The 26,009-nt window shown below is 44.5% G+C and overlaps 1 protein-coding gene and 2 long non-coding RNA genes across 13 annotated transcripts in view; 1 reads left to right on the top strand and 2 right to left on the bottom strand.

Moving 5' to 3' along the window:
* The window catches only part of LOC106558715, a 30,314-nt gene extending 18,346 nt beyond the window's left edge, over positions 1-11,968 (top strand). Inside the window, exons 2-4 of one of the 2 annotated variants that reach the window (XR_005353744.1) lie at positions 2,986-3,184; positions 6,998-8,120; positions 9,233-11,968. This is a non-coding gene — a long non-coding RNA (uncharacterized LOC106558715). Of the gene's footprint in view, positions 1-2,985; positions 3,185-5,802; positions 6,709-6,997; positions 8,121-9,232 lie in introns of those variants that run through there. The other variant, XR_005353745.1, reaches the window with a different exon arrangement.
* Positions 1,247-8,782, bottom strand: LOC119875964. 6 transcript variants are annotated; one of them, XR_005353739.1, is made up of 3 exons: positions 7,768-8,782; positions 4,585-6,902; positions 1,247-4,389 (listed from the first exon to the last, which is right to left on the bottom strand). It is a non-coding gene; the product is annotated as an uncharacterized LOC119875964 (long non-coding RNA). The 6 variants fall into 6 exon arrangements; XR_005353742.1 differs by having other exon boundaries at positions 1,247-3,291; positions 4,004-6,902; positions 7,768-8,772; XR_005353740.1 differs by having other exon boundaries at positions 1,247-2,908; positions 3,093-6,902; positions 7,768-8,770.
* Positions 11,969-12,783: 815 nt separating the features above from the next.
* Positions 12,784-26,009, bottom strand: part of TULP4 (TUB like protein 4) — a 222,615-nt gene continuing 209,389 nt past the window's right edge. For all 5 annotated transcript variants that reach the window (XM_038526439.1, XM_038526443.1, XM_038526441.1 and 2 more), the window contains 4 exons: positions 25,226-25,319; positions 21,265-21,408; positions 16,299-18,814; positions 12,784-14,329 (listed from right to left, as the gene is read on the bottom strand). In XM_038526439.1, the coding sequence (XP_038382367.1) occupies positions 14,213-14,329; positions 16,299-18,814; positions 21,265-21,408; positions 25,226-25,319 (2,871 nt within the window). In that variant the 3' untranslated portion in view covers positions 12,784-14,212. The remainder of the gene's footprint in view (positions 14,330-16,298; positions 18,815-21,264; positions 21,409-25,225; positions 25,320-26,009) is intronic.

Genomic DNA, 26,009 nt, shown 5'->3' with positions numbered 1-26,009 from the left:
AACCGTGGGGAAAGTGAGGACAGCTGAGGTTGGAAGAGCAGTCAGGTGCAGGTAAAGGGTTTGGTCTTTATCCTAATGATAATGATGAGAGGGGTAATGATGCACTGTTCTCAGCACTTCACAGATGCCCATCTCATCCTCAAAACCGTCCTATTCAATGGGTGCCATATTGTTCTCATTCTGCAGCTGGGGAAACACATGCAGAACTGCCACATAATCTTGCCTCAAGTCACCCAGCTAGCGTGCAACACAGCCATGCAGGCTGGAGGAGATGCCTGTCATCACCATGCTTGACTGCCATCAAGGGGTGTTAAGCTGAGGAATGATGCAAAAACAAGTTGTTTTGTTTTTAAATTAAGAAAACCACCTTAGGGGTGCCTGGCTAGCTCAGTCAGTTGAGCATGTGACTCTTGATCTCGGGGTTGTGGTTTGAGCCCCAAGTTGGGGGTGATTACTTTAAAAAACAAAATCTTCAAAAAAAGAAAGAAAAGGGGAAAAAATGAAGCACACCCTAGCTGCTGAATGGAGAGTTGTCTGGGGGTACTAGGGAGCAGGAAGACCAGCTTGGAGGTTCGTGAAGAGGGCTAGGTGAGAGGCCATGGGGCTGGCTTGTACTACAGTGGCGAAGCAGCAGAGAGTAGGGGAGAAATGGGTGGGACGTGGTGGCATACAGCTATGGAAAAGGAAGGGAGCCGTCAAGGCTGGCTTCTCACTGGCGCAGCCGTGAGCCCTGCATGGGGCTCCAGAACCCCAGGATGAGTTGGTCTGGGAGAGAAGGGGATTCCGCAGAGTCCAGTAGACAGAGAACTGGCTGGGACCATATGCTCTGTGGGGCGGGGCTGTGTCCACTTCATTCATTCACCGCGGGACGACCTGTCTCAACAAGTGTCATAGTGGTTGGTATGTAGTAGGCAGCCCTTAAATATTTGCCGAATTAATGGAAAGACAACAGAAACATCTACGTCCTGAACCCGTCAGCTGAGTAACAATCCCCACACCTTGGGCTAGTTCTGCTTTCTGAAACACAACATGGGCAACCAGGGAGGACATGGAGTCTGCTAGATGGTTACACTTTCAAAAGTCTTGAGAGTCAACTGCCAAACGGTCATCATTAAATATTAGATCACTACTTACTGTGTGTCTCTTTCCAGCTCTTCATTCAGTGACACATGTTGGTTGCATCAAATTGGCGCTGGTGGGAATACTTAGACCGTGGAAATCAGTAAAAGCCATAAATCAAGGGTTGATTTTGTTTTATTGTTTCAAGCTCTAGACTTAGAAAGTGATGGAGACAATGTTAATAACTCAGTTTAAATTGAAAAGTGTGTTGTGTCCATTGGCATTACATTGTGAATAGCATAAAAAATTGAGGAAATTTTCTTCAAATATTTGAAAACTATTATTCAATTTAGCAAAGGAATTGCTCATGTCTCCAATGATAAGTCAAGGTTCTGACACTTCACTGGACATGCATCTTTTGTTGTTTCACTTCTGTCTTGCTCATAAATGTAAATGAAAGTATCACCCAACGTTTATGTCAGAACTACGCCTGTTTGCCAACTGCACCTGTAGATTCGGCTATGGATGCAAGCATTTGGCAAAAATCAACAAAAGCATTCTGTGAGAATCAACTGGCTACATGGAATCATAATGAAGAGTATTGCTTATTTTATTATTTGTAATTGTGTCACACACCTTTTATGCCATTTACCATTTAAAATTTATTACAATTTATATGCTTAACATGTATATTCATGCATTCAGAGTTTTGTTTCTGGAGAGCTGGTTGCTAAACATTTTGCCAGGATGCCATTGCATTCAACCCTTAGCTGAAAGTACCATTCTCATCAAAACAGTAGGGTTCAGGAGACAATAGCCCAACAACAGGCTCACTGCTTAGGCAGAGGTAGAGATAATTATGTTTACCCAGCAGCAAGTACATGGGCAGGCTGGATTACTTAAATGGGAGCCCACGGAAGTCAAGAGTTCTGAAAAAGCTGCCATTTACGTTTTACACAGCTTCTACTGAGATGCTTGCAGGTCCAGTGACTGGATCAGTAGAGGATTAGATGCTCTATGAATTTCTGGAAACAGGGCACCTTTAATAGTAACGTGCTGCCACGCTCTCTCAGAGTTGCCTCCATCTCTCCCTCCTCCAGTGGGATTCAGAATCCGTTTTCTTCCTCAAGATGCTACTACTCTATAGAGGTGGGAAAATTCTTATTTAAAGATTTCAAAAGCAAGTGGCTTGGTAACAGCACAGCCTTGTTATGGGGTGAACAGGATTTCCCTGGACTAATCTCTATCAGTAAAGAGATTCATTGTTCCATTTCTGCCACAGAAATTTTGGAAGCTTTCAAGAGTTCACTGTGAGCATTGTAGGCAGTTTTTGTGTTCCTTGGGAGTGAACTCAGGCGGCAAAACTAAAATGGGGTTTGCAATAAAATGGTAATGTAGCTAGAATAGCGTTTCTATTTCTTCATCATCTTTCTTACATCACCTCTAGTGGCTCCCGTGTTTTCCCCATTACTATTGTTTCTGAAAGGCACATAGTTCACTGCGCCTTTTCCATGTTTGTGAATTCAAATTAGAAACAGGGGCAAGATGCATGACTCTGGGCAGCATTTGTTACTCCTGGTGTATTTAAAAGTAGAATTATGCAGTGGTGAGACAATGTTACTAATGTCGATTAATGTGTTGTTCAGTAGGGGTAGGTTCTGATGAGGATAAAATTCAAGAAAATTAGAAATTTGCTTCTTTAAACTGAGGGACTGAATATATAAATGGACAATGGCCAGACCATCGCTAAAAACTGATGTACAATCTACAGGAATCATTGTAGAAAGCCAGCTTGGTCGAAGTCAGGTTGCTCTCTCCAGCAACGACTCAGGAAGTCACACAAACAACTCTGTAAAAATTGGCCCCAAATCGTCAGGACTTGATTAATAACACCACTTCTAATTTTTGTCCCTGCTTCTAATTTAGGAGCAGCCCAGCAGAGTCAGCTACGCACTGCTAAGCAACCACATGGAAGCCCTGCTCCTGGGCAGCTTGCTCTAGCTTCCTGACCAACAGCCTCCGTCAACACCCACCTGAGCCATTCCTTCTTTCCCTGAGAAGCCTTCCCACCTTGCCTGCTTCCGAGTCTCTACTCAAACGCATGTGATGCTATAGCAAGCACTGAGTAAGTAGCCTTCGCTTGTCCTTGTAGGGTTGGGTCTTTATTTCCACACAGGTGAAGAAAGAACCTCCGGATCATCTTCAGGTAACCCTGGTCCCTGGGCTGTCTCCCTGGAACCAATGTACAGATGTCAGCATCTCTCCAGTGGCACTTTTTGGGGCCCTCACCACCAGGTATCCCCAGGGAGGCCCTCACCAGGGCCTTGGGAGCCTCCCAGGAAAACACAGTGAAGCCGGGTCCCCCTTACATTCAGGAGTCCCTTGGTGGCTGCCAGCTTTGAGGGGCTCCCAGGGGACGTTATTTGCTATCTGACTTTTAAATCAGATGAATATTCTCAAACCTTGGATCTCTATTTTTGGCAACTGAAATGACAATTTTTTTTTTCAAGAGCTCAGAAGAGAGCTACCCGGCCACGTGGAGCTTCATATATGACCACATTCCTGTATATGAACTCCTAACCCCTGGAGGGCACAGACCTCAGCATGGTGCTCAGCGCAATCCTTAGGCTTCAACTCAGATGAATGCCTGCTTGACTTTCAATGGTTCTCCTCTCTAAATTGAGGGAAAGATGTCTAGGATCCCGAATTAAATGGGAGGCAAAACCTCAAAGTATTAATTAGGAACAGAAAATGAGCTAGGTCGGAATGAGTCTGGCGTCCCCAGTCTGCTGTTTAAAGAAGATTATATTCACATAAATTAGAAATACATATTGAACTAGCCAAACGTTTGCATTTTGGTTGGCTGTGGTGGACAAGAGTTCATTTCTGTTTCAATCAGTTTGGCTTTGGGAGAAAGTACACTGTAAAAACAAAATCACACAACCTGACACCTTTACAGTTCAGCGAACATGCTTCAGACTCAAGCCAGGGTCTGGTCTCTCTTATCTACTTGAGCAGAAGCAAAGTCGATCTTTTATTCTAGCAGAAGAGGGAGGAAAGAAATCTGCCTTAGGTTTTCCATGAAGTTCACAGATGCACAGAATTCTGAAGTTGGGAAGAGTTTGGAGAGCAACAGTCCAGTTTCACAAAGCCTATTTATTCCCTGGGCCATTGGTCTGATACGCTGCTCCGTTAGCATAGGATTCCAAGGGCAGAGAAGTTTGGAAAACACGGCGCTGCATTCCTTCCCCTCGGTGGTCACTAGGCACACAGCATGTTAGCATACTGAAGTTAAGGAAGCCTGTTTCCCTTCATCGGTGTGCGAGGTTACTGTGGAAATATGGCATGGGTCTTGGGAAAGATTTAGTCCAAACTCATTTTTTAGTTAAGCAACATGAAACCCAGAGTTGAGTGTGGCCTGCCAAAGTCACACACTCTTGGTGACAGACCCAGGACATGCTCCCTGATCTGGCTTTCATAGTACCCCTATCCTGCCTCTCCACGATCGCACGGCCGGTGACTCACCCATTCTGCTATTCCCATTGATCTGAAATCCTTTCCACATGGTTCGTGGAGTATGATCACTACTTGACGCAAGTACTGGTGACCCGGCCTTTCCCGAGGGCTTTCCACTCAAGCTTGGTTTCAGCGAGAACTCTCCTCCAAAGGCACCCACACACAGGCAGATTGTGTGTGTAGCACTGTTTGTTAAGGAGATAAATACTTTAGAAGTTTTTTAATAAAATTGAAATCTATTACAAGAAAAATGGGTTGATGCCCAAATCCTGCTGGTTTGCCCCTATCCATAGGGCTAACTCGGTCCAAACAACATGGAGGACCTCCCGGTGGAGGTGGCCAGGCATGCACCAGCGCTGAGGGAGGCTGGGGCATTTGGGCGGCCAGGCCCATCGCAGAGCACTTTTACCACTTCTGTGGGGAGGAGGGAGCCTGGAACACTTCACAGCATAAGGAGACCTGACGGGAGACCTCTGCGCAGGATGGTTTGGGTCGGGCCCCTCTCTCATGCAAGCCATCTGCTCTGCTCATGTGGGAAGGTCAGAGATCAACTCTCTCCTTCTTTTAAGAGGATGGCTGGTGTGGGAAATTCTGAGGATACTGTCCTTTCTAGTTCTCCTCTTTGACTGGACCCCTTTCCAAGCACTCTGTTGCTGGCCCTTCTGTCCTCTGTGTCATTCCCCCCAAGTCCAGGCAGGTCTTTCTTGCTGACAGCTCACGTTCCATGATGAAAAGTCAGCTGAACTGGAGAGTTTGCCTTTCAGATGACCTGATATGCAAGGGCAGGGGTCTGGACAAGACAAACACGATGTTTGGAGCATCGTATCCCTCATGGGAGACTGACCACAAGGATAAAGGGAGCTGAAAGCAGCTGTCTTGGACAGTGCGCAGCCCTGCCCTGGGTTTTGGTGCAGTCTCTGTTTTCCTGGAAGGGCAGGTTTCCATGCCAGGTACTGGCTTCCACTCACCAGGAGTCAGTACTTGTTCTGTCACTTATGAAGCTCACAGGAGGCCTTTCCATGAGGAGCTGTGGTTTGGCTGCTCTGAGATTTGCTCCTGGTTGCTCTTTCAACCCTGCCTGGATTTGAGCAAAGTCACTTATGATCATCTACCTGGATTTTCCCTACCTCTTAACTGGGACCAAACCTTCTTCCCACAAAGGGTTGAAGAAGAGGGAATTATGATGTCACAAGAGTGTACTTTATCTCTGTGGCTTGCAGAATTCACTGTTGTTATGGAGTTGGGTTGTTGGTATAATTTTTACCTTTATTTTGGGGTACAACACTGTATAGCCATGCTCTCTTGTGTTGTGCCATGTCGATAGAGGACTCTAGCTAATTAAATTATTTTGAGCCGTATCTCTACAGTGTTCTGAGAAAAGAAAAAAGTCTCTTGGCTGTACCAATCTGGCTGTTGTTTACAAGTTATGTTTTTGAATACAAGCTTATTAGTTCTTTATTCCAGAATGATTATTCACATTTTTCAAGCACAATCTCAAGAGACCCACACCATGAAAAATACAACTCTAAGAGCTGAGATGGATGGGTTAGCAGAGCTGGTACCCTGTGCTGTCATCTCAACCTGCGAGGGCGGCAGTGTGGCTGTGGGGTCTCGGCAGGATGAGGAGTTTCACCTTCACTGCTTCTGGCCACTGACGGACAAAACCCACCCAGTGCACCACACACAGCTCAGGAACTGAGCGGGTTGTTGGAATGTGGTGTGGTCAAGAGGTGGCTGTGGTCTGGTTGATGGTTTCCTAGGGACGTTGCCATCTGGGAACGGTTTGTGGAGAAATTTGTCTGATCCCCTCAGAAGTGTGTCGTACCCACTATCCCTCAGTCTCTCAGGAGTTCACCTGTGGGAGTGGGTGTTGGAAAAGAATGCCTAAGATGGGGCAGAGATCCCCCGAGAGTTCAGCAAATTGAATGCTATGCAGCTTTTAGGGCATATTCCCTTCCCAACTGGCTTGGGATCCAGGGTCATCAGATGAACCAAGTGGTGCTTGTTTCTTCCAAGCCGCTGGACATGAAGACTTGGTTGGGGTTGGTCATTCCAATGGAATGAGTGGAGACAGTCTCTTCCTGTCAGAGGAATGTTTTCTCTCAAGACTTAAGGAAGCTCAACTTCATACTGGTAAGCAACCACAATCCTAGGACTTCAGAGACTATTGTAGTTAATGCAGGTACTGAGGAAAGCAGGACTCAGAGGACCCCATAGGGTTCAAGTACACAAAGAAATGAGTTATCAAAGACAATCCTTCTCCTTACAGGAGTCCATGACATGTTTCCATCTCAAGTGCTGTGATGTCTGGGCTGCTTGCTTTTTTGCTGGAGAAAGAAAATGTAATACTGGTAGAGACCTGGTTCCATAATACGGGACAGGAAAAGAATAGAGATTAAAGCATTTCTCTTTTTAATGACAGGGACTGCACCCCCCACCCCCGGGTGAAGTGCAAGAGTTTGATAGCTGGTTCACAGAAGACCCTCAAGATGACACCTGTGGAGGTAGGAAATAGTGAATTAATTCGTGAGAAAGAAGAAACCACAGGCCACTTGAATGAGTTTGAGGCCAAATCTAGAGGAGACACAGTGACTCTCAATTCCCTGCACATGATGGGAAATGGTGGCAGGACTGGCCATCCTCTATTTTAGAGAAAAGCGGAAAGAGAAAGTACGGAGTTCTCTCCACATCCTAGTGGGTAAAGTGGCTGGCACGCTTGAGAAAGCAACCTCATTAGTTTGAGATACTGCTATGGGGCCAGACTTTATCATCCAAACTGCCCCCATCTTGTCTGGGGGCGATGAGCTACCATCATGCATGCACTGAAAATGCTGCATAACCACTGCACTCAGAGTGTCTGGAATAGGGCAGAAGCTAAATGGCAAATGGGGTATTGAATTGCCAATTACCTCACTTTGGGGAAAATAATAGAGTTCATATGGCAAAAAGTGCTTTGCAAAGTACTTGGACAGTGTCCTGAGAGGTGGCTGATGTTTAATAAATTCATTAAATTAGGAACAAGTCTTGAAACTGCACTGAAGGCTCCCATTCCCATTCGAGAGATGTGTTGGGAGGGGTGGCTCTGACATCACTGAACGCCAGAGAACCCACTCGTTGTAGAGCAAGGTGAGGTGAAAGCAGGAGATCCAGAAAGAAGAAACAGAAGAGGGGATGGAAAAGTATTTTTCTCACCTGACCTCTAGTTTCCTGCTGGAGTCCTGCTCCTACCCCTCTATGATTCGAAGCTACTGATGTAACAGGAATGTTAGGCAGGTTTAATAAGCAACCCCATTCTCCACGTGGATGGCAGTTTCATATTTAGTGCACCGAGCGAAATGTTTCTAAGATATGCTGAGAGAGAAAAGCACACAAACCCGCTCCTTTGTGACACCCGGTGAGTGACAGAGCCTATGGGCTGGGCTGCATGTGCAACTTACTGCCGGCTCAGAAATGGGCATTCCCTCTCGGCTGTTGGATGAGCTCATCTGTCGCCTGATGGGTGAGGGCAGCCCACCTATGTTGCCTGTTTTTGCAGAAGACAAAGTGTAAGTAGCTCATAGCTCATTACAGGCAAATCATCATGAAACGCCAGAGTAGAAGCTGGGAATAAAGTAGGTCTGTTCATTAATGTGACCTAGAAATCTTGGATTCTATTTCATAATTGGTTTTTGTCTATGGAATCCAGAAGTCATTTTAACCTTTTAATGCTTCAATTTTCTTCTGAAAGGAAGGCACAAGACATCCACTTTATAATGGAATGTAGAGACTTAGCTGTGCATTCTCGGAACAGTGGGATGTAATCTCCATGAAGCAATCATTTCTCTGCAGTGAGTTTTTGGGGGACTAGAGTATGAGAGCTAAACTGATCCCTTATTCTTTCAGAAAAGAACACTGAGTGGAAGGATAAACAGAAAGCATCCTATTTATAAATAAATGGAAGGGATTTACTAAATTTTCTTACCAGAACTTTAAAAATCACCTCTGGAAACACTGACTTACAATAAATGGTCCCAAAGTTAACATGGGGCTGGTGGAGAAGACAATCCTACATGTGGGTCCTTAGCACAGGTACAGATACAGCCTGGCCATCGGGGTTTAGGTCCCTTGTGGTTTTTTGAGGGGAGGGAAAAAGGGAGTTTGTTTTTGACCAGGTGTCCTTGCTACCTGGATTAACTAATGAAGATAGAATGAATATTAACTTGAAGTTCACAAATTTTCATAATACAATATATTTTGATTTTTAGACATAATTAAGGTCTTTTAGCATTGTATAACTACTACTATTTAAAGCGCAGATTTATAGTTCTGTGATTATTTTAAAACTTCAATGCGTAAGAGTTGACAGTGGTTTTGGTTATCTCCTAAAGCCTGAGTGATCACATTTATTTTTATTCTGAAAAAATGCAAAGGGTAGCTCTGTGAATGGGCATATGAACTACAGTGTTTCAGATGAGCATCTGATGGCCTCCGAGTCTCTGTCTTGCTCAAAGGGAAGTCAGAGGGAAAGCTAGAGCAGAGCAAGGAGGTGCGCTACAACTCACCAGAATAAGAACAGGTATATTAGCACTGATAGTAGAGTCACTCGAAACCTGCTTTTATCATTTCCTACAAAGTAACAGAGAAGGTGTCAATGTATCTAACATCTCTGACCTTGTAGGTGCTATGACAGATGCATCCTGAATTTTGTCTTTAGAACACAAGAAAAACAAAACTAACTCATCAAGAAGACAGCATGACCTTTGAACTCTCAAAAAACAGCAACAATGGTAAGGATCCCAGGGTGTGCAGGTAACGCTGGCAGTAACCCCAGGGATCAATGAGAGGATGGGAGGATGGTGGCTCATGCCAATAGAGAGCAGTGATACCTTCTCAGGGGACTCAAGACTCATCCCTGAATTCCGAACACAAGTGATTTTTTTTTTTTTTGATCTGCAAAATTTTATTAAGCAATAGCTGGACAACTTTTACAACTTCAAATCATCAAGAAAAAAATAAGGAGATAATCCATCTCAGTAATAAAGACAGAAAATAATTTGGACAAACCACGTCATTTTGAATGCAAACCATTAATGCCTTCTAGAATACCTCCCCATCTAATACACAAAATACATCAGAAGAGAGGCAAATAAGGGCGAGCTTGTTAGAATGCAAGTGGGGATCTCAACAGATCTTGTTTGGAAAGTAAAACAAAGCAGGATGCTGAAATTGAAAAACAAACAAAGCAACACTGGAGGGACTGAGGTGCACAAAGCAGCGGCGCTATTCCCAAGGTTTGGATAAGAACATGCTGGTGGTCTGGTTTGGTCTGGGACCTGTGCACCTGCATCGTGCACTTACATTTAAAAAAAAAAAAAAAAAAAGGAAAAAAAGGAAATGCCAGTAGTAACAAACTCAGAAATTATGTCCAAATTTACAGTACCAAAATAATGCATTTATAAACAAATGCAAAAACAATACCCCTTTGGTAAATGATACAGTGCCTTTTTCAGTCAAACGCATAACCCATGCTTTTCTACAATATGAAAAAAAATTTATCTACAACAAACAACAGGATCTTAGAACCCTACCCCTCCCCTTTAAAAGAACTTGTAAACAGAAAATATTGGTATAAGTTACAAGAAAATTGCACAAAGCCATAGAAATGAAAAAAAAAGTAAGCCACGACCCTTCAGATTTTCATCAGCCGGAGCGAAGGAAATACAGATGGTGACGAGATCCGAGTTGTGTGCTATTACAAAATCCCAGGAACTCAAACATTTTTGATACATTTTGTCTTAACGAACTTGTTCACAACTATTGACTTGGCCAGTGGATAGACCGCCCACACAGGGACACGATGGGTTCCTTTCAAAACAATCTTTTCAACTTGAAGATAGTGTCACACTGTTGAACACACTTAAGAATTCAAACCAGCCTGGGCATGTACTCCTTTGTTCTTTTCTCAACCCACTCTATAGTTTTTGGGGGCAAATGGTGACTTACTTTCAGGCTGTTCTCTAGGGTGTCCATGGAGCAGGACACACACATGGGGAGGTTCCTGTGTCTTACCTGGAATAGGTGCTTTTGTGTGATTTTATGCAAACAGGGTTCCAAAAGCAGTTGTTTCTAGAGGTGAACCTGCTAAAGATTATTTTATGCATGGGTATACACTCATGAGATAGCTCATTAATGCTGGAAAAGAAAGATTTCTCTATAAAAGGCAATTATTTTGAAACATACCTTCCAAGTTTGTGGAATGAGGAAATGGTCACATTTTGAGCCCTCAGGCTATTAAAGCTGGATGGGAGTTTAGAATTTTGGTCAGGCTACGTCGTCCCCCTCATTTCACAGACAAATAGAGGCTGGCGGAGCAGGTCTGACCCCAGAGTCAGGAGGATTACAGGATGCATATATGTGTTTTTGCATATCTTCGTGGGACATGCAACCAGGGGGCAATGGACATGGGGGCAAAAGGCTAACCTGCAAAACCCAGATTCATACTGCCATTAGGCCTTGACATTTTCCTGCTTCCCCGGCACTGATTTTTCTTAGAAAGGTACATTCAGTCCATATACTGTACACAAATCTATGCCTTTGGTTTGATGAGGTTAGAGTTTAAACAAATTTAATATTGGTTTTATGTTTTTTTATGCACTACTTCCCTCAAAAAGGCATGGATTCTTTATGTAGTTGACTAGGCTAATGCCTTTAGCGGTTCGATGAGGTATCTCAATATTTGTAAGTTGCTATTAATAAGCATGAAGTGTGTAGAATTCTGCTGTTTAAAAGTACTGATTTTAGTAGTATTTAATAAATTGAGACGGAATGAAAACGATCTTTAAAATAAGTGAAACCATCACTGTCACCTTAAGAGATACCACATCACAGGCGCTGCAGACACGTAAGAATGAGTTGCATGAGACAGCTTCTTCCTTCGGGCCAGAGTACAGAGTGGGCGGCTGCTGCTCCTCAGGTATGCACACCTCCTCAGACCAGGCTTCTGTCTCCACGTGCCCAACAGGCCTTCTGGAGAGTGAGCCCAGAATTTAGAGAGTTCAGTTATTTGCTACAAACACTGACCTTCTCTTCACACATATATTTGTGCAGTTTTTGTTCCAAGGATTTACCCTCTATTTGTTCTTAGGAAGAAAAGTTCTAAAATGTAATTTTGCATGGTCTCTGTATCTTAAGAACCAACCTTAATTTGGAAAGCGGACACTTACTGACAATAATGCCTTCCTTTGCTGCCATCCTTCCTCTTCATTTCATTCATAGCACCTTCTATTTTTAGTTAAAAATAAAATGTTCAAAAGAAGGGGCAATATTATTTTAGGATATGTCATCTCAAAGAAATCTGCTCTGTATATAATCAATACCAAAGGATGCAAAAAAAAAAAAAAAAAAAAAAAAAAAAGCCCCAACCAAAACAAAACCTACTTTTAAAGGATTAATAGGAATTTTTTCCCAATTAGAAAAGTTACAAATTGTCCAGCAGAAAAAACACCTTCTATCATATCCTCTTTATTTCTCACAGCAAAATATGCTGCTACCAAATAACTCATTACAAACACACTATTTTTCTAAATAAATAAAATGGGCATAACTCACCAGTACAGAGTAACAAAATAATTCCTAAGAACACTATTAAAGCAAGATAAATAATTATCTCTTGGACAACAAAACAGGGGAACTGCATTTAAATTATTTTAGAAATAGGCCATAACCATTATTGCACAACTAATAATAAGCATTGAAACATCTTACCAAGCTACAGAAACTCCTATAAAAGAATTATATAATTCTGAATACACTGCTAAATTCTTTCTTGAAGAATTTACCCACAAAGAATCAGGTTCAATATTTTAAAATATAAGATGGAAAACTCTGATGTTAGCTGGGAGATGTCCTCATCTGTGTTTCTTCAGGGTTTGGAGAGAATGGTGAGTGATATCGTCTTGCTATGGGGTAAGGAACGGGCCAGTTTCTTCTCTAGTTTTTAAACCAAAACAAGGAATGTAAAAATACATATTTTCAAAAGACTTTTCTATAGTGTCTTTCATTTGTCTGCTCCAAACACAATCCCAATTGAGGACCCTCTGCCAGTAGACAGCTCCTGGGCTCCTGCCCTAAAAACATCACAGGTGTGGGTAGCTGGCAACAGTGAGCTGGGCTTTGTTATCAGGGCTGGATGCTGCCCAAGGTGTTCCCTAGGGAGGAGGAGGAGGAGGAGGAGGAGGAGGAGGAGGAGGGAAAAGATCACCTCAGGGGATTTTCTGTTTTTTTTTTTTTTTTTTTTTAAATCAACCAGCTATCTAAAGTACTATAATTTTAATAATGTGTTCCCAGTGGCTTATCTCCTCAGTGAACAGTCTGTACAGTTAATAAAGAACACTTTTTCCTCCTAGATATAATTGAGGGACTTTTTTTCAAAGAGATGACTATACCTCTGTGTTTTAATACCCTGGCAAATGCTTACAATTTTGTTACATTTCTAAACTATAAGAAAACATTTCTGGTCAACTGAATTTTAATTTGGCTGAGAAGAAAGGCGTGCTTTCAAATCAGTATCCTCAGCATTTTTAGAGAGAGAAAGTGTGGCGATACCCTTACCCACTGTGAGAGACCAGGTCTTCTGCCACACTTTCCAGATTAAACAATAAAAGGGGAAGGGGACAAGGCTGCTTTTCAGAGAGTGAGCACCTAGTGACTCACCAGGGCACTAGGTGACAAGGTCGCTACCTCACCACATGCCAGGATCTTTCCATTTTGTCTCTTGCCTTCTCCCGAAGGCAATCACCACTGAATCTATGGAATCCTGACATAGGATTGTCAGGGTGGAGTCTTCAATGTAAACATCCTCCAAAGGGAAGCACAGCCCTTGTACTATTTTAAGTCACACTGTGTAAACCACCCACGTGTCCATGTGCAGGAGCTCCTTCCTTATCTGCCACCCCGCCCCATCGGCACGAGCAAATTCTGTTTATACCTGGTCAGAGCACCCCTGTACAAAGCCTACTCCTACTAGTTAAACACAGGGCATTTGCCACAATACCCATCATTGGTCAAGTCACCTTTGGGGAAGTAACATTACAAACGTGAATGAAATGGCCCCCTATGAGAACCTGTACCTTTGGGACTTTTGGTTGTCTTTTTTTTTTTTAAAGAGTTTTTTTTTTTTTTTTTTTCCACACTAGTGGTTATGGTAAGAACGAGTCATAAAGCTAGATGTGTGGAGAATGAAAATAATGCACACTCCCTAGTCTCAAAGAACAGCAGGCGGGAAGGTGGTCCACCTTCCTTCCAAAGGGCCCCTTGTCCTGGCATCTGACAGAAGCACACACAGTGGGACATTACCACAGCAACTACGTTTCCTAAAGAACACCAGGTGCCTTGCACCCTTTGCTTCCACATACCACACTTCTGTATTCTTTCGTTTTTTTTTTTGTTTTGTTTTTTTTTTTAAAAAAAAAGAAGAAGAGAAACAAAGGATTATAAAAGCCCAAACAAACAACAACAACTAAAGGTCAGTCTGTCTCCCGGGCCTGACAGATTTTTCCAGTTTTGTCCGTGTCTTCTGGCCCCAATCACCTGGGGCCCCGGGTGACTCCTCAAGCATCATCGCTGACTAGGCTTCTCTCTTCACCCGACACCAGTCTTTTCACTTCAGGCGCTGGGTCACGTTGGCCAGGGCAACTGCGAAGGCCTGCACAGCTGAGAAGGGGTACTGGAAGTCTAAAATGTACGCGTTGCCATCAATCCTCCCAAACTGCATCACCTGGGGTGGGGTTGGGGCGGGCAGAGAAGCAAAGACATGAAAAGAAAACAAAGTGGGAAACACAACCACATCAGGGTGGCTCCCGAGGGAGGGAGTCGGCACAGTCCAGGAGGCAAGTTTGCCAACCAAAGTGACTCTGGATCAAGCTTATTCATCTAACTATGAGTTTGTCAGAAATAAAGGGTGTGTGTGTGGGGGGAAACATATTCAACCTGCAGTGGAAAAATACTGAGCAAAAATTCAGAGCATGGAAAGCTCCCGAGGTCAAATAAAATGGTTTCCTTACCAAGGAAACAGAGAAGAGAAAAAGTATAAGAAAGACTCCATAGGCTAATAGATGGCTAAGAGACACATCAATCATTATGGTCAAATGTCACTGCTCAGAGATAATACAACACAGTCCACCACCTTCCCCTGGCACTCCATCTCCTGAGCCTGCCTTCCTTGGTCATTTCAGTACTTAGTGTGACCACATGTTACCATCTAACACTATATTATATACATATATTTGTTTGTTTATGGTCTTTCTTCATTTTTGGTAAACTCCACGAGGACAGTGATTTTCTCTATTTTCCTCATTGCTCTATTTCAGCATTTGGAGCAAGGCCGGCAAACTCTCTGAAGGGCTGATGACAAACATTTTAGGCTTTATAGGTTACAGGGTCTTTGCCACAACTCTCTCTTGTAGGACAAAAGCAGCCTTAGACAATATTTAAGTGAGTGGGCATGACTGTGTTCTAATAAAACTTTATTTATAAAAAGAGGCAGCAGTTCGGATTGGTCTGTGGGTCACCATTTACCAACTTCTGGTTTAGAAGACTGCCAACAAGTAGCAGGTGCTCAATAGGTATTTGTTGAGTGAACTAATGAAAATGAGATTTAAATACGAGAGGTGAAGGGAATTCCCAGGGTGGGGAAGAGGTGTAGTGCCAGAACAACAGTTATGCAGCAGGGTTAAAGTTACCATTTCTGGTTGCAGCAGGAAAAACTGACAAGTCACCCAGTGTGTAATGTAACACAAGGGGATTTACATTATGCCAGAGAATCAAGGGAATGACTTAGTAATAAAGACAAAGAAATGAGCAAACACTGGCTAATTATTATGTCTAGGGAAAAGAAAACTATACAATAAAAAAGGAAATATAATTAAGCCATAATACATGGCTCAGCTATAAATCATAAATCATTAGCATAATGAGATAACCAATGACTCTACACAAACGAAGAAAAAGGGGAAGTTCACGTGAGTATGTGTGGTGGTGGGGGTGAAGAAAACAAACCCTCACATTCCTCAGGAAGAAGTCGATATGTGATGTAAAAAACCAAAAAATCAATAAACAGAAGTGAGAACATGTCCTTTAGAAAGGGAGTGTCAAATGCCAGAAAAAACAGCTGGGGAGCACACGACAGGGAGAGCATGGTTTGGGGGTGGGCCAGGGGCTGGGCAGGAGCCTACTGGTTCTCCTCCTGGATCTCGCAGAATCATTTAACTTTTAAAAAATCAGTACGTGAGTGGCTTTGATGAAAAGTAAATAAAAGCTAGCAATAAGCACACCGTAAGTTATAACCATGACTGGCCCCACTTAAGAGGTATCAGTTGTTTTCTGTATTTCTCATTGGCTCCTAGAAGGCCAAAGCACTGATACCCTTCACCAGGTTTTTATTTTTATTTTTTAAAGGTTTTATTTATTTACGAGAGAGAGAGAGAGAGAGAGAAAGAGAGAGAGAGAGAGAGGCAGAGACACAGGCAGAGGGAGAAGCAGGCTCCATGCAGGGAGCCCGATGTGGGACCCGATCCCAGGGTCCCCAGGATCACGCCCTGGGCCAAAGGCAGGCGCCAAACCACTGAGCCACCCAGGGATCCCCCTCCCCCCGCCCCCCGCCTTCACCAGGTTTTTAAAAACCCCCAGAGACCAGTCAAGACCAGAAAGCAGGCATTCTGGGCAGGCCCTGAGACATGCTTTCTTACCTGCCGCCCCTCCAGCTCAATCTGGAAGTTCTTTGCCGACTCCTGGGTCACCCGCCCCCCGAAGTCCAGCTGGTACACCTGGGTGGCCTCATTCCAGAGAGGCTGCTTGTTGGCCATGACGTACACGAAGCCCTGGCTGCCCAGCCGCCCATCTTCCTTCTCACTGGCTTTCCGGCACTTGAACTCTTCTAGCTCACTGGCCGTCCTCAGGCTCCTCTTGCTCTTCCAGCCTTTCTTGCTGCCCTGGCTCTGGTTCATCAGCTCATCCCCGCTGATGAACAGCTCAGGCTCGCTCTCGGAGCTGTCCTGGAACTCATTCGTCTTATTCAATTTCTTTGACTTCAGTTGGTCTTTCTGACTCTTCACTTTCTTCTTCTCCCTCCCCAGGCGGGGGCTGGAGATCAGGGAATTAAAGTCACTCAAAGTCCTTGCCTCCTTCTTCACTTTGCCCTCAGTGATGGCCTGAACATTTCCTTCCTCGGCACGGCTGTCCAGGCGTTTCCGGTTCTTCTTTCCGAACTTCTCTGTCCGCTGGGGGACTGGACTTTCTGTCAGGGAGAGGACTTCTTGGAAGTTGTCTGTGGTCTCTACCATCACCTCTGTACCCAAGTGGCTTTGGAGGTCGGTGGGCGGTGGGGACACGAGGGGCTTCTCCACCACCAAGTGTGCCTTGGGGGGCAGAGTGCCCTGGGGGTTCTGCACAGGCGGGCAAGGGCTGTAGGAATTCCAGGGGTGCAAGGCGATAGGTGGCAGCTGTAAACTTGAGCAGGTGCTGCTTCCTGGATACATGGGGGGCAAGGTGCAGTAGGAGAGGCTGGGTGGGTAGGCTGGCTGTAGGACCACTGTGGACTCCTGTGGTGCAAACTGCGTTGGGGACAGGGCATCTTTTGGGGAGCAGGGAGTCTGCACTCCTGGCATAGGGGGTGCGTTATAGCTTCCTGGATACGGCATTCCCATCCCATAGCCTGTTTGGAACGTGGCAGTAGGACTGGCGGGAGACTTCGGCGAGACAAAGGGCACTCGGGACACGTCCAGGTGCTGGCTCTGACCTACTATAAGAGGGGACAGTTTCAGGGGGTGGGGCACTGCAGTCTGGGCTGTCCTTTCCTGAGGGACCCAAATGTCCTCCCCCAGCACAGGGTCCCACTGGTAAGGGGGTGGCCGTTTCACGGCCACAGCAGCTTCGCTCAGCGTGGGGTGCCTCAAGGGCTTCTCTACCGGACAGTGCTGGGCCAGTGCCTCATCCTCAGTGAAGGCCGAGTTAACGTAGTCGGCGCGGTCGCGGCCTCCATCCGGCGGGCTCAGAAGGCTGTAGGATGACTGCGAGGTCAGGGGTGAGGTGCTGGCGGCGTGTGCCAGGCCTGATCCCGGCTGCACGCCCCCCGTACCCGCGCCCGGCTCGGGCCGCCCCGCGCTGCCACCGCTGCTGCACTGGCTGCAGGTATACAGGGCGGGCGGGGGCCGCGCCGGGAACTGCGCCGCGCCCTTGGGCTTGGGCGGGTGCTGCGGCGGGGCCCGCGGAGGCTCGGCCAGCTGCGCTGCCTTGAGCGCCACCTCACGGTTGTTCCTGCGCAGCGTGGCGTGGATGAGACTGTCAGGCCTCTGGGCAGCGCCCCGGCCGGACATGAGCGGGCCAGCGATTTCGGGGTACGGGGGTGGGTCTCCTGTCGGGATGGAGTAGCGTGGGACTGTCAAGCGGTTCAGGGTTGCACTGGTGCAGGGTTGGGGGACCTTCTTCTCAGTGGCAGTGAGCCTCAGGGTGGCTGAACTGCCAGGGCCGGGGAGAGTGTAGGTGTTCTGGGAGCAGAGCATCCGCGTCCGAGGCCGGCACACCTCTTCCACGTTGCCGCTGCTGTCAAAGGTGGTGATCCTCTCATAGCCCAGGGGCGTCTGGTAGTGTGCCGCTGTGGGGTACAGTGAAAAGTCACCCTTCTTCAGGCACGTGTCCACTGGGGGCTGCGGGGGCGGCAGCGGGGGTGGGGGTGCTGCTGTGGTTGGGGCAGCGGGGATGGTTCCCGGGTAGGGAGGTGGAGGGTTCATCTTCGCCACCTGGACCTCCTGTGGGGCACTGAACACCACTGCGTCCCCTTCGGCAGCCAGCTGAGCCACTGGCCGCAGGGCCTTGGCAGCCTTCTGCAGGTGGTCATGGTCTCGGTCTCCATGGTCCACCACCGACAGCTGGATCGCCCCCTGTGCCGGCGGCGGCAGGGACAACTGAGCAGGGTTCGGGATGATGCGGCCCATCTCCACACCTCCGAAGATCACCTGGCCAGGGTTGGAGTAGCGGTTGGAGATTGGGTACTGGGTAGTGCTGTCACTTCCGTGCTCAGATGTCCCTACTGCAGTGGTCTGATTGGTCAGGACATCCAGCTGCACATTCTGATTGGCCAGCAGGGACTGTACCAAGCCTATGCTCTGAGTGGGGGACATGGCTTGCGCTGAGCTGTGGATGGGTGCTATAGGGATGTTCACGGTGCAGGGTGGATTGTTCTCAGGTACACCAGATGTTCCCGTCACTGGAAGGAAAGAAAAATGGACTGCTTACAAAACAGTGCCATGAAACTGGGTCATAATAAGTAATACATCTCAACTCATCCAGTCCTTTTTGCATACAAAATGCAATTGTTATAGACAGAGATGTGTTTGCTTGGGGAAAGCCAGACCTTTCACACAAGTTATATATAAAGTTTCTCTAAGGTTTCTGGAAGGTGTACACAGGTAATTTGTGAGTTCTGCAGGACAGCTTGGTTGTCCATTGGTTAAGGGCACTGTCAAAGCTTTTCAATGAATAAACTTTTGAACTTTCTGAATTTGGTACCTAAATGGTACCCTGGCAAATACCACTTTTTTTTTAATTTAAAATTTTTTTATTTTTAAATACTTAACTGTTTAAAGATGATTTTTACTCTTGAATTCATAAAATAGCCCACTCTTTCATGCAGGAAGAGAGCTACTGTATGGTATGATACTTCATTGAGCATTCAGAATGCCTAGGGTCCTGGGTAGGTTTATCCACAATTATGGATTGGTCAATATGGGAAATGTCACACAGCAGATGTGTATCTGAAGTACATATGTAAATTAAGTTTTTGTAAAGAGAATCATGTAAAATGCAGTAGAGATACCAATGAAAAAATCTTCTGGCAAATAAGCATTATTAGGGAAGGATCATTTCCTAATTTTTCTGTTTTAGCATTTCAAACAGTATGTAAGGTACAGCCACCCTCTGTAAAACACTGTAAATATATCCTATTTGTATACAGAGGGGATTTAATGAAGTATGAATGTGAGCAATGATCTACAGACCACATGCAGGTGCTCAGAGTACCACTGGGCATTGGCAATGAGAATTGCTCATTTGGGCCTTTTAAGTGCCGTGGCAACTAGTACATGAGCAGGAAGCAGGATTTAACTAGCTAATTGCAAAGGCTGTCTGATCTTTTACCAGAACTACAGAATGAAGGCTGCTAGTTCATCAAAAGCTAAGCCCACCCTTGGTGCCTGTCACAGATTCTCCCCTCCTTGGGGCCTTCTAGTGAGATCTAACTATCTCCTGGTTACATGAATCTAGGTCCTGTCTCAAGTTTTTTATTATTCCTGTTCAGATCCCTCCTCCAGATGTTCACTCATCTGCAAGGAGTTCTGAGGGCAGGTGTCTTCCCTGCTAAAGAGAAGAATCTGTCACCAGCATTATGTGCAAGCCCTGAGACAAAATGCTCCCCACTCTGCCTGGGAAGCCCAGACAGGAGGAGCAGCACAAGGGCTGATCATTAGGGGGAGCTGTGTTAGTCACCATCTGGAAGCACAGGGAGGGCGTGATAGAGAAAGTATAAAAGATACTTCTGAATCCAAGATTCTGAAATTGTAGGAAACGTGCTATAAAGGTCTTCACCAAACTGCAGGTTTATATGGTTGCAAAACCTTGCTGATTAGGACTTGGATAATCTAGAACACCTGCTACACCTATGAGGGCTATACCACTGGAGAACCAAGATGGCTAATTGTCAGAAAGTCCTATACAAATAATTTTACAGGTGAAGAAGGTAAACAACTGGGCTAAGAGAAGGTAAACAGCTCCCCCAAGTTCAGAGCCTGAGCTGGTATGTGTGTCCTTCCCTTTCCTGGGGAGGACCATAGTCCTGTTCTAGGACCACCAAATAAAGAAGTCAGTGGCTCATGTAGGATTCCTCTGGCTCAGAAACCAGAGACTTTCAGAACCCTGTTTGGTTCTAAGTAGAGAAGTCTTCCTATCTATAAAATTACAGGTAGGTATTTTTTGAGAACAGTTACATAGAAATAACTGGCAGACTACTTAGAAATCATTGTACTGTTGATCAAAACAGGATCCCCTCCTCCTAGAAAACACTTAAATTAATATGCTACAGATATTTGAAAATTTGGATACTGGGACTTTAAAAGCTTGTACTGGATTTCAACCTTTAACTCAGATCAGGCTTCTGTACACTGAGTTGTGCATTGCACACCGGGAGAGAGATGGGTGAACGTTAAAGGCTTTCTGTCCCGGAGATGGGGCAGGGTTGAGACACTGGGTTCTGTGGGTGCTGCAGGACCACTGAGTGATGCTGCTCTCTAGGCAGGGGCTGAAAGGATGGGGGCTAGCCTAGGGCCAACGAGAGCCGGTGTTAGTTCTGATTTTGTGGAATTCTCATCAGTCCTGGTAACTTCTCTAACGGGGCACATAACTCAGGATTACTGTGAAGATAAAACAAGATGGTAGAGTGTTCTGTGGACATGAGCTATCATGGCCACCAGCGTCATCCTTGCTCCGGTAGCTCCCCTCAAAGCTTGGAGACAGCATGACCTTTTTCCCGTGATGTGCCACCACACCCACCAACTGAGGAAGTTCTATATTTTTTTTCTAAACCAAGGCGGCAGGCACAGACTGACACATGGTAATCTCCACTACTTACCACTCTGTTCCCGTCACGACCCCCTAAGAACACACCTGGTAAATCATCTTCGTCTTCACTGAAAACATTTGGGTTGAAGACAGGTAAATTAACATAGTCCATGGAAATCTTCCGGACCTCTGGGAGATAGATGGTCATCTGCCGCGGCTGGAGATGCAGGAGGCTGGTTTTATAGATTACTGGTGGGAAGGAGGAAAGCACATTAACAGGGACATGCATGAGGGGAGAGTCACAAGAAGAGAAGTGGGGGTGCGGGTCCCTGCCCGCAGAAGACAGATGTGCACAGGCAGGGGATAGTCATCTCCCTCCCATAAACTGCCGGCCACCCCAGCCGTGCTTTAGATTTCCAGTCACTTTGCCAAGTGGTCTATCTACAGAACCACACATTTCAAATGCCAAAAACCTGTCCTAGACTTACATGCTTTTCTGGAATGAGCTGGGAGAGGATATATCTATTTTTTAAAAGCCTCATTTACAGTCAGAATTGTAATTTAGTAAAAACAGTTGAGATGAGCAGAGTGCCAAGCTCAGGGGGATCTGCAGCAACCCAAGAGATGGGTGACACGGGTCAGGACAGAATAAGTCCCTTTACTTGGGACTGGGTTTCTTGTCTTCCTGACTTTCAACTTCAGTTTCATGATTGGGATAGAGATTTAGGGAACTTCCACACTGTTTCTTTACATGCTAAGATTTTATTTCATCAGCATGGACATTTAAGACAATGCCTGGATGGCAACTCAAATATTTAGAGGAGACAAAATCGGTTAAAAACCATGAATCTGAATTTAGGTTTCGTGGTAGGTTAGAGTCAGGATGAAACTGTGCCATCGACTTTTATGTTTAATACAACTCCCTGTGTGGTAAGTAGAAATTCTTGAATTATTGTCATTCTCCTGTTTTGTGAAACTCTGCTGGTGCCCAGTGGTCTGCTGGCTGGCACTCCATGGCCCAGCAAGCCTTCCCTGGTGCAATGCTCTCTATAAGGCCTGGCTTGGGTTGCTGTGGGCTCAGACAACTTTTCCAATAAGACACGGGCCTTATTTATGTGTTCACCTCTCTTGCCCACAAAAAAGAATATGAATTGTGGCTTAAAATTCTGGGTGGTTCTCTACAGCTAAGGAATTAATGCATTAAAATGCTATTCTTTGGTGTTCAGCCTGATTTAAAAAAAAAGTCAAATTTAAAATCTCAGGAGGGGGCAGCCTGGGTGGCTCAGCGGTTTAGCACCACCTTCAGCCCCGGGTGTGATCCTGGAGACCCGGGATTGAGTCCCATGTCAGGCTTCCTGCGTGGAGCCTGCTTCTCTCTTTGCCTATGTCTCTGCCTCTCTTTCTCTTTCTCTCTGTGTCTCTCATGAATAAATAAATAAAATCTTAAAAAAAAAATCTCAGGAGGGATTAAAAAAATAACATCAGTTGCCTCCAGGGGGAAGAAAATTAGGTGGCCAGAGGTGAAGAGGAGAGTTTTACTGTATACTGCATTTCAAATCTTTTCAATTTTGAATTTATTCTATATTTTTTAAATGGGGAGAGCAAAAAATCAAAAACAAAATTTCATGGGCCAGATAATTCTAATTGAAGGAAACAAACTATCCAATATAAAATATATCCAACAGTACTCACTTTTGAATCCATTAGAGTGTCAGAGATTATTTAATAGGGTGCCACATGTAACATATCTTCTAGAATCCAAGAGATAGGGATCAAGTGGAAAATTCTCTTAGCTTGACAAATGAATAGTAATAGCTAAAATGCTCTTTTTAAAAAATGGTCAGTGATTAGGACAATGGTTTCACTGTAGTCCTACAGAAAGATTTTATCCTGGGCATTTGAATTCCTCGTACTGGAGCACTATGTACCTTGAAGGCACATATAGGCTCTCCTGTCTCAAGGTGCTTGTGGACTTAACATGTGGATCTATTCAACATCCAGAAGGGAAAGATGTATGAAGACTCCATTCCTCTTTTCAGTGTATACTACAGTTCTCAGCATATGGATGGGAGTAAGAAAATACTCATCCCATGGTGATTAGAATCCCCTGGTGCACATTACTGAAGTGTGTAACTAGTTTAAAAAACATATCCTACACTAAATGATAAAAATACAGTCAAGGTAAAACAGGTAACTTTGTGGTATTAAAACTGTGAGTTAATACATAAGATTATTTGTAACCTATATTCAGAAGAAAATATCAGAGTTTAAGATGTAAAATAAGAGATCAAAATGAATGTAACCTAGGAATAAATGTTTGCATAGCTTACTATGTTATTAAGGGTGTTAAAAAAAAGTCTTACTATTTGATTCATTTTACTGTTTTCATTGTCATCATGTACACAAATTCTGAAAACCACTAACTTTCTCAAACTTAATGTCTGAAAGCTTCATAAAATCAACCTAAGTATTTACCTTAAAAAAAAAAAAAAAAAAGAATCCCCTTGTGCATCAGCAGGGCATGGCTGCCTTACTGAAGAATATGCTTTTGTGGTCATCAGAGCCATTCCAGGTTGTTGAAAATATTACAAGAGATTTCTTTGCATTATGTGTAGGAACAGCCTATTGTTAATTTCCTAAGCCAGTTTTTTTTTTAAGATTTTATTTATTTATTCGTTTGAGACAGAGAGAGAGAGAGAGAGAGAGAGAGAGAGAGAGAGAGAGAGAGAGGCGGAGACACAGGCAGAAGGACAAGCAGGCTCCATGCAGGGAGCCTGAGATGGGACTGGATCCTAGGTCTCCAGGATCAGGCCTTGGGCTGAAGGTGGCGCTAAACTGCTGGGCCACTTGGGCTGCCCTTCTAAAGGCAGTTTTATGTTTTACTTTTACTCTTTTTCTTTGATCTGAGAAACCTCAAAATGAAAAACTTGAATGCAGCACAATTTAATAAGTCTCTTAAGATACACATAGGGCATAGGTCTTCGTAACATCTGGTTTGCAAGAATTAATTAATTAATTAATTATTTAATTTTAAAGATTTTATTTATTTATTCATGAGAGACACAGAGAGGCAGAGACACAGGCAGAGGGAGAAGCAGGCTCCCTGCAGGGAGCCCAACGTGGGACTCGATCCCGGGACTCCAGGATCATGTTCCAGACCAAAGGCAGGTACTAAACCGCTGAGCCACCCAGGCGCCCCAAGAATTATTTAATTGAAAGGATCTAACCGTGTCTGGAACAACTCTAATAGGCAGATTCTGATTTTGTCAAAAGCCATTTTAGCAGGTTATGCAGAGCCATTCAATATGGGACCACCACCCACAGTCAAGCCTAGCCTTCCACAGGGATATGTGTATGCCAAATGATGAGGCCATCTAGCAAGGCTGGGGGAGAAGGGTGGGCAGCACATGACCTCAGCCCACCCAGGATGTGCCTATTGGCATGAAGCTGCTTTGAAAAGGACCTTCTGTCATTTCATTCCTTCACCATCCCCAAGTAGACAGGACACATTAGTTCTACTCATTTGAGCAGGAGTACAGAAAAGAATGGAATGTCAGGTTCTAGCCTAGCTTTTACTCCCTTGATTTTTTTTTTCCTTCAGTGTCTCAAACTTCTCAAGGAAACAATATTTATCCAGGACTTCTAGGTGAAATCTATAAGGATTTACCACAAAGAGCCATATTAACAGCCAGCTTCTTACAATCTTTAATGCTTTCTCCTCAACCTTCTGATGCCAGAACCTAAAGATACTGGTACCAAAACCTGCCTGCAGTGAAAGGCCAGAAATAAAAATAACAGAAACCTATCAAATCTTTGTTAGAGATTGCAGCTGGTTTCAGTCTTTTCCTAAGTCAGGGCTTATATAAAAAAATTGAAAGCCCTGCTGGCAAAAAACCAATTTGAGTAATAATTCTAACTTTCGTGAAATTACAGTGGGTAGAGTCAAAGTTTAGAGGTAAATAAAGTACATGTTAATCTTCTGGTGCCATAACAGCTCATCTGAATGGTCTTTTTTAGTCTCAGTTCCAGTTTGGAGAACAGGCAGAGAAGAGGACATGGTTTTTACCTGCACCGAGGTTGGTTGGCAGGAAAGCAGCCAACCCCACAATCTTAAACTTGGTTCCCCAGATATTAGACGTGACCTGAGCAAGATAGTTGTGCTGTGGGGAAAAAAAAAAGGAAAAAAAAATCACAATCTATTTTCATATTTTCTGTTATCACTTAGGAACTAAGAAAGCTAACATTTTTGCTGTAAAAAGTCACAGGTGGGAACTGCTAGAAATACTTTCTCTGTATCATTCTAGCCTCTTTAAGACCAGAAGCTAACTAGAACATGTCAGGCATGTGTTTCTCAATGGGGGTTCACTGAGCTGAGATTCACAGGTTGGGAGCAAGGATGATGTGTCCCAGTGTACTCGTGTGTATAGGTGAAAGAAGTCACAAAGGTGAATCTGGGCACATTTTTCTTCACCTCTTCTTTCCCCCGCAATCACTGAACTAGAGAGGGTATACCTAGCTCTGAATCCATTCTTACCCTTGGTATTTCTCCTGGAAATACCAGTTGTGCTGGTATCAGTTTGAACACAAACTACCCAATTATGTTTCCTCATTCAGATCAATTAAAAAAATTTTTTAAAAGTTTATCAGTATGTTTAAACCATATGTGAATATTTGTGTATAAGAGCAATAGCAAAGATGAATAAAATACAGTTCCTCAAAGAGCTTAGAACCCAATGGAGGATATAGGCTTACAATTATTTGCAGATAAGGAAGTCACTGAGAAATATTATAAGGGAGATTACAAACAAGATGCTTTGGGATTGCTGTGGCTGAGCCAGGGAAGGAAACCT

The sequence above is a fragment of the Canis lupus genome, chromosome 1 (genome assembly GCF_011100685.1).
Source record: "Canis lupus familiaris isolate Mischka breed German Shepherd chromosome 1, alternate assembly UU_Cfam_GSD_1.0, whole genome shotgun sequence".
In the NCBI taxonomy this organism is placed as follows: Eukaryota; Metazoa; Chordata; class Mammalia; order Carnivora; family Canidae; genus Canis; species Canis lupus.
This window is presented reverse-complemented; position numbering and strand designations above follow the sequence as displayed.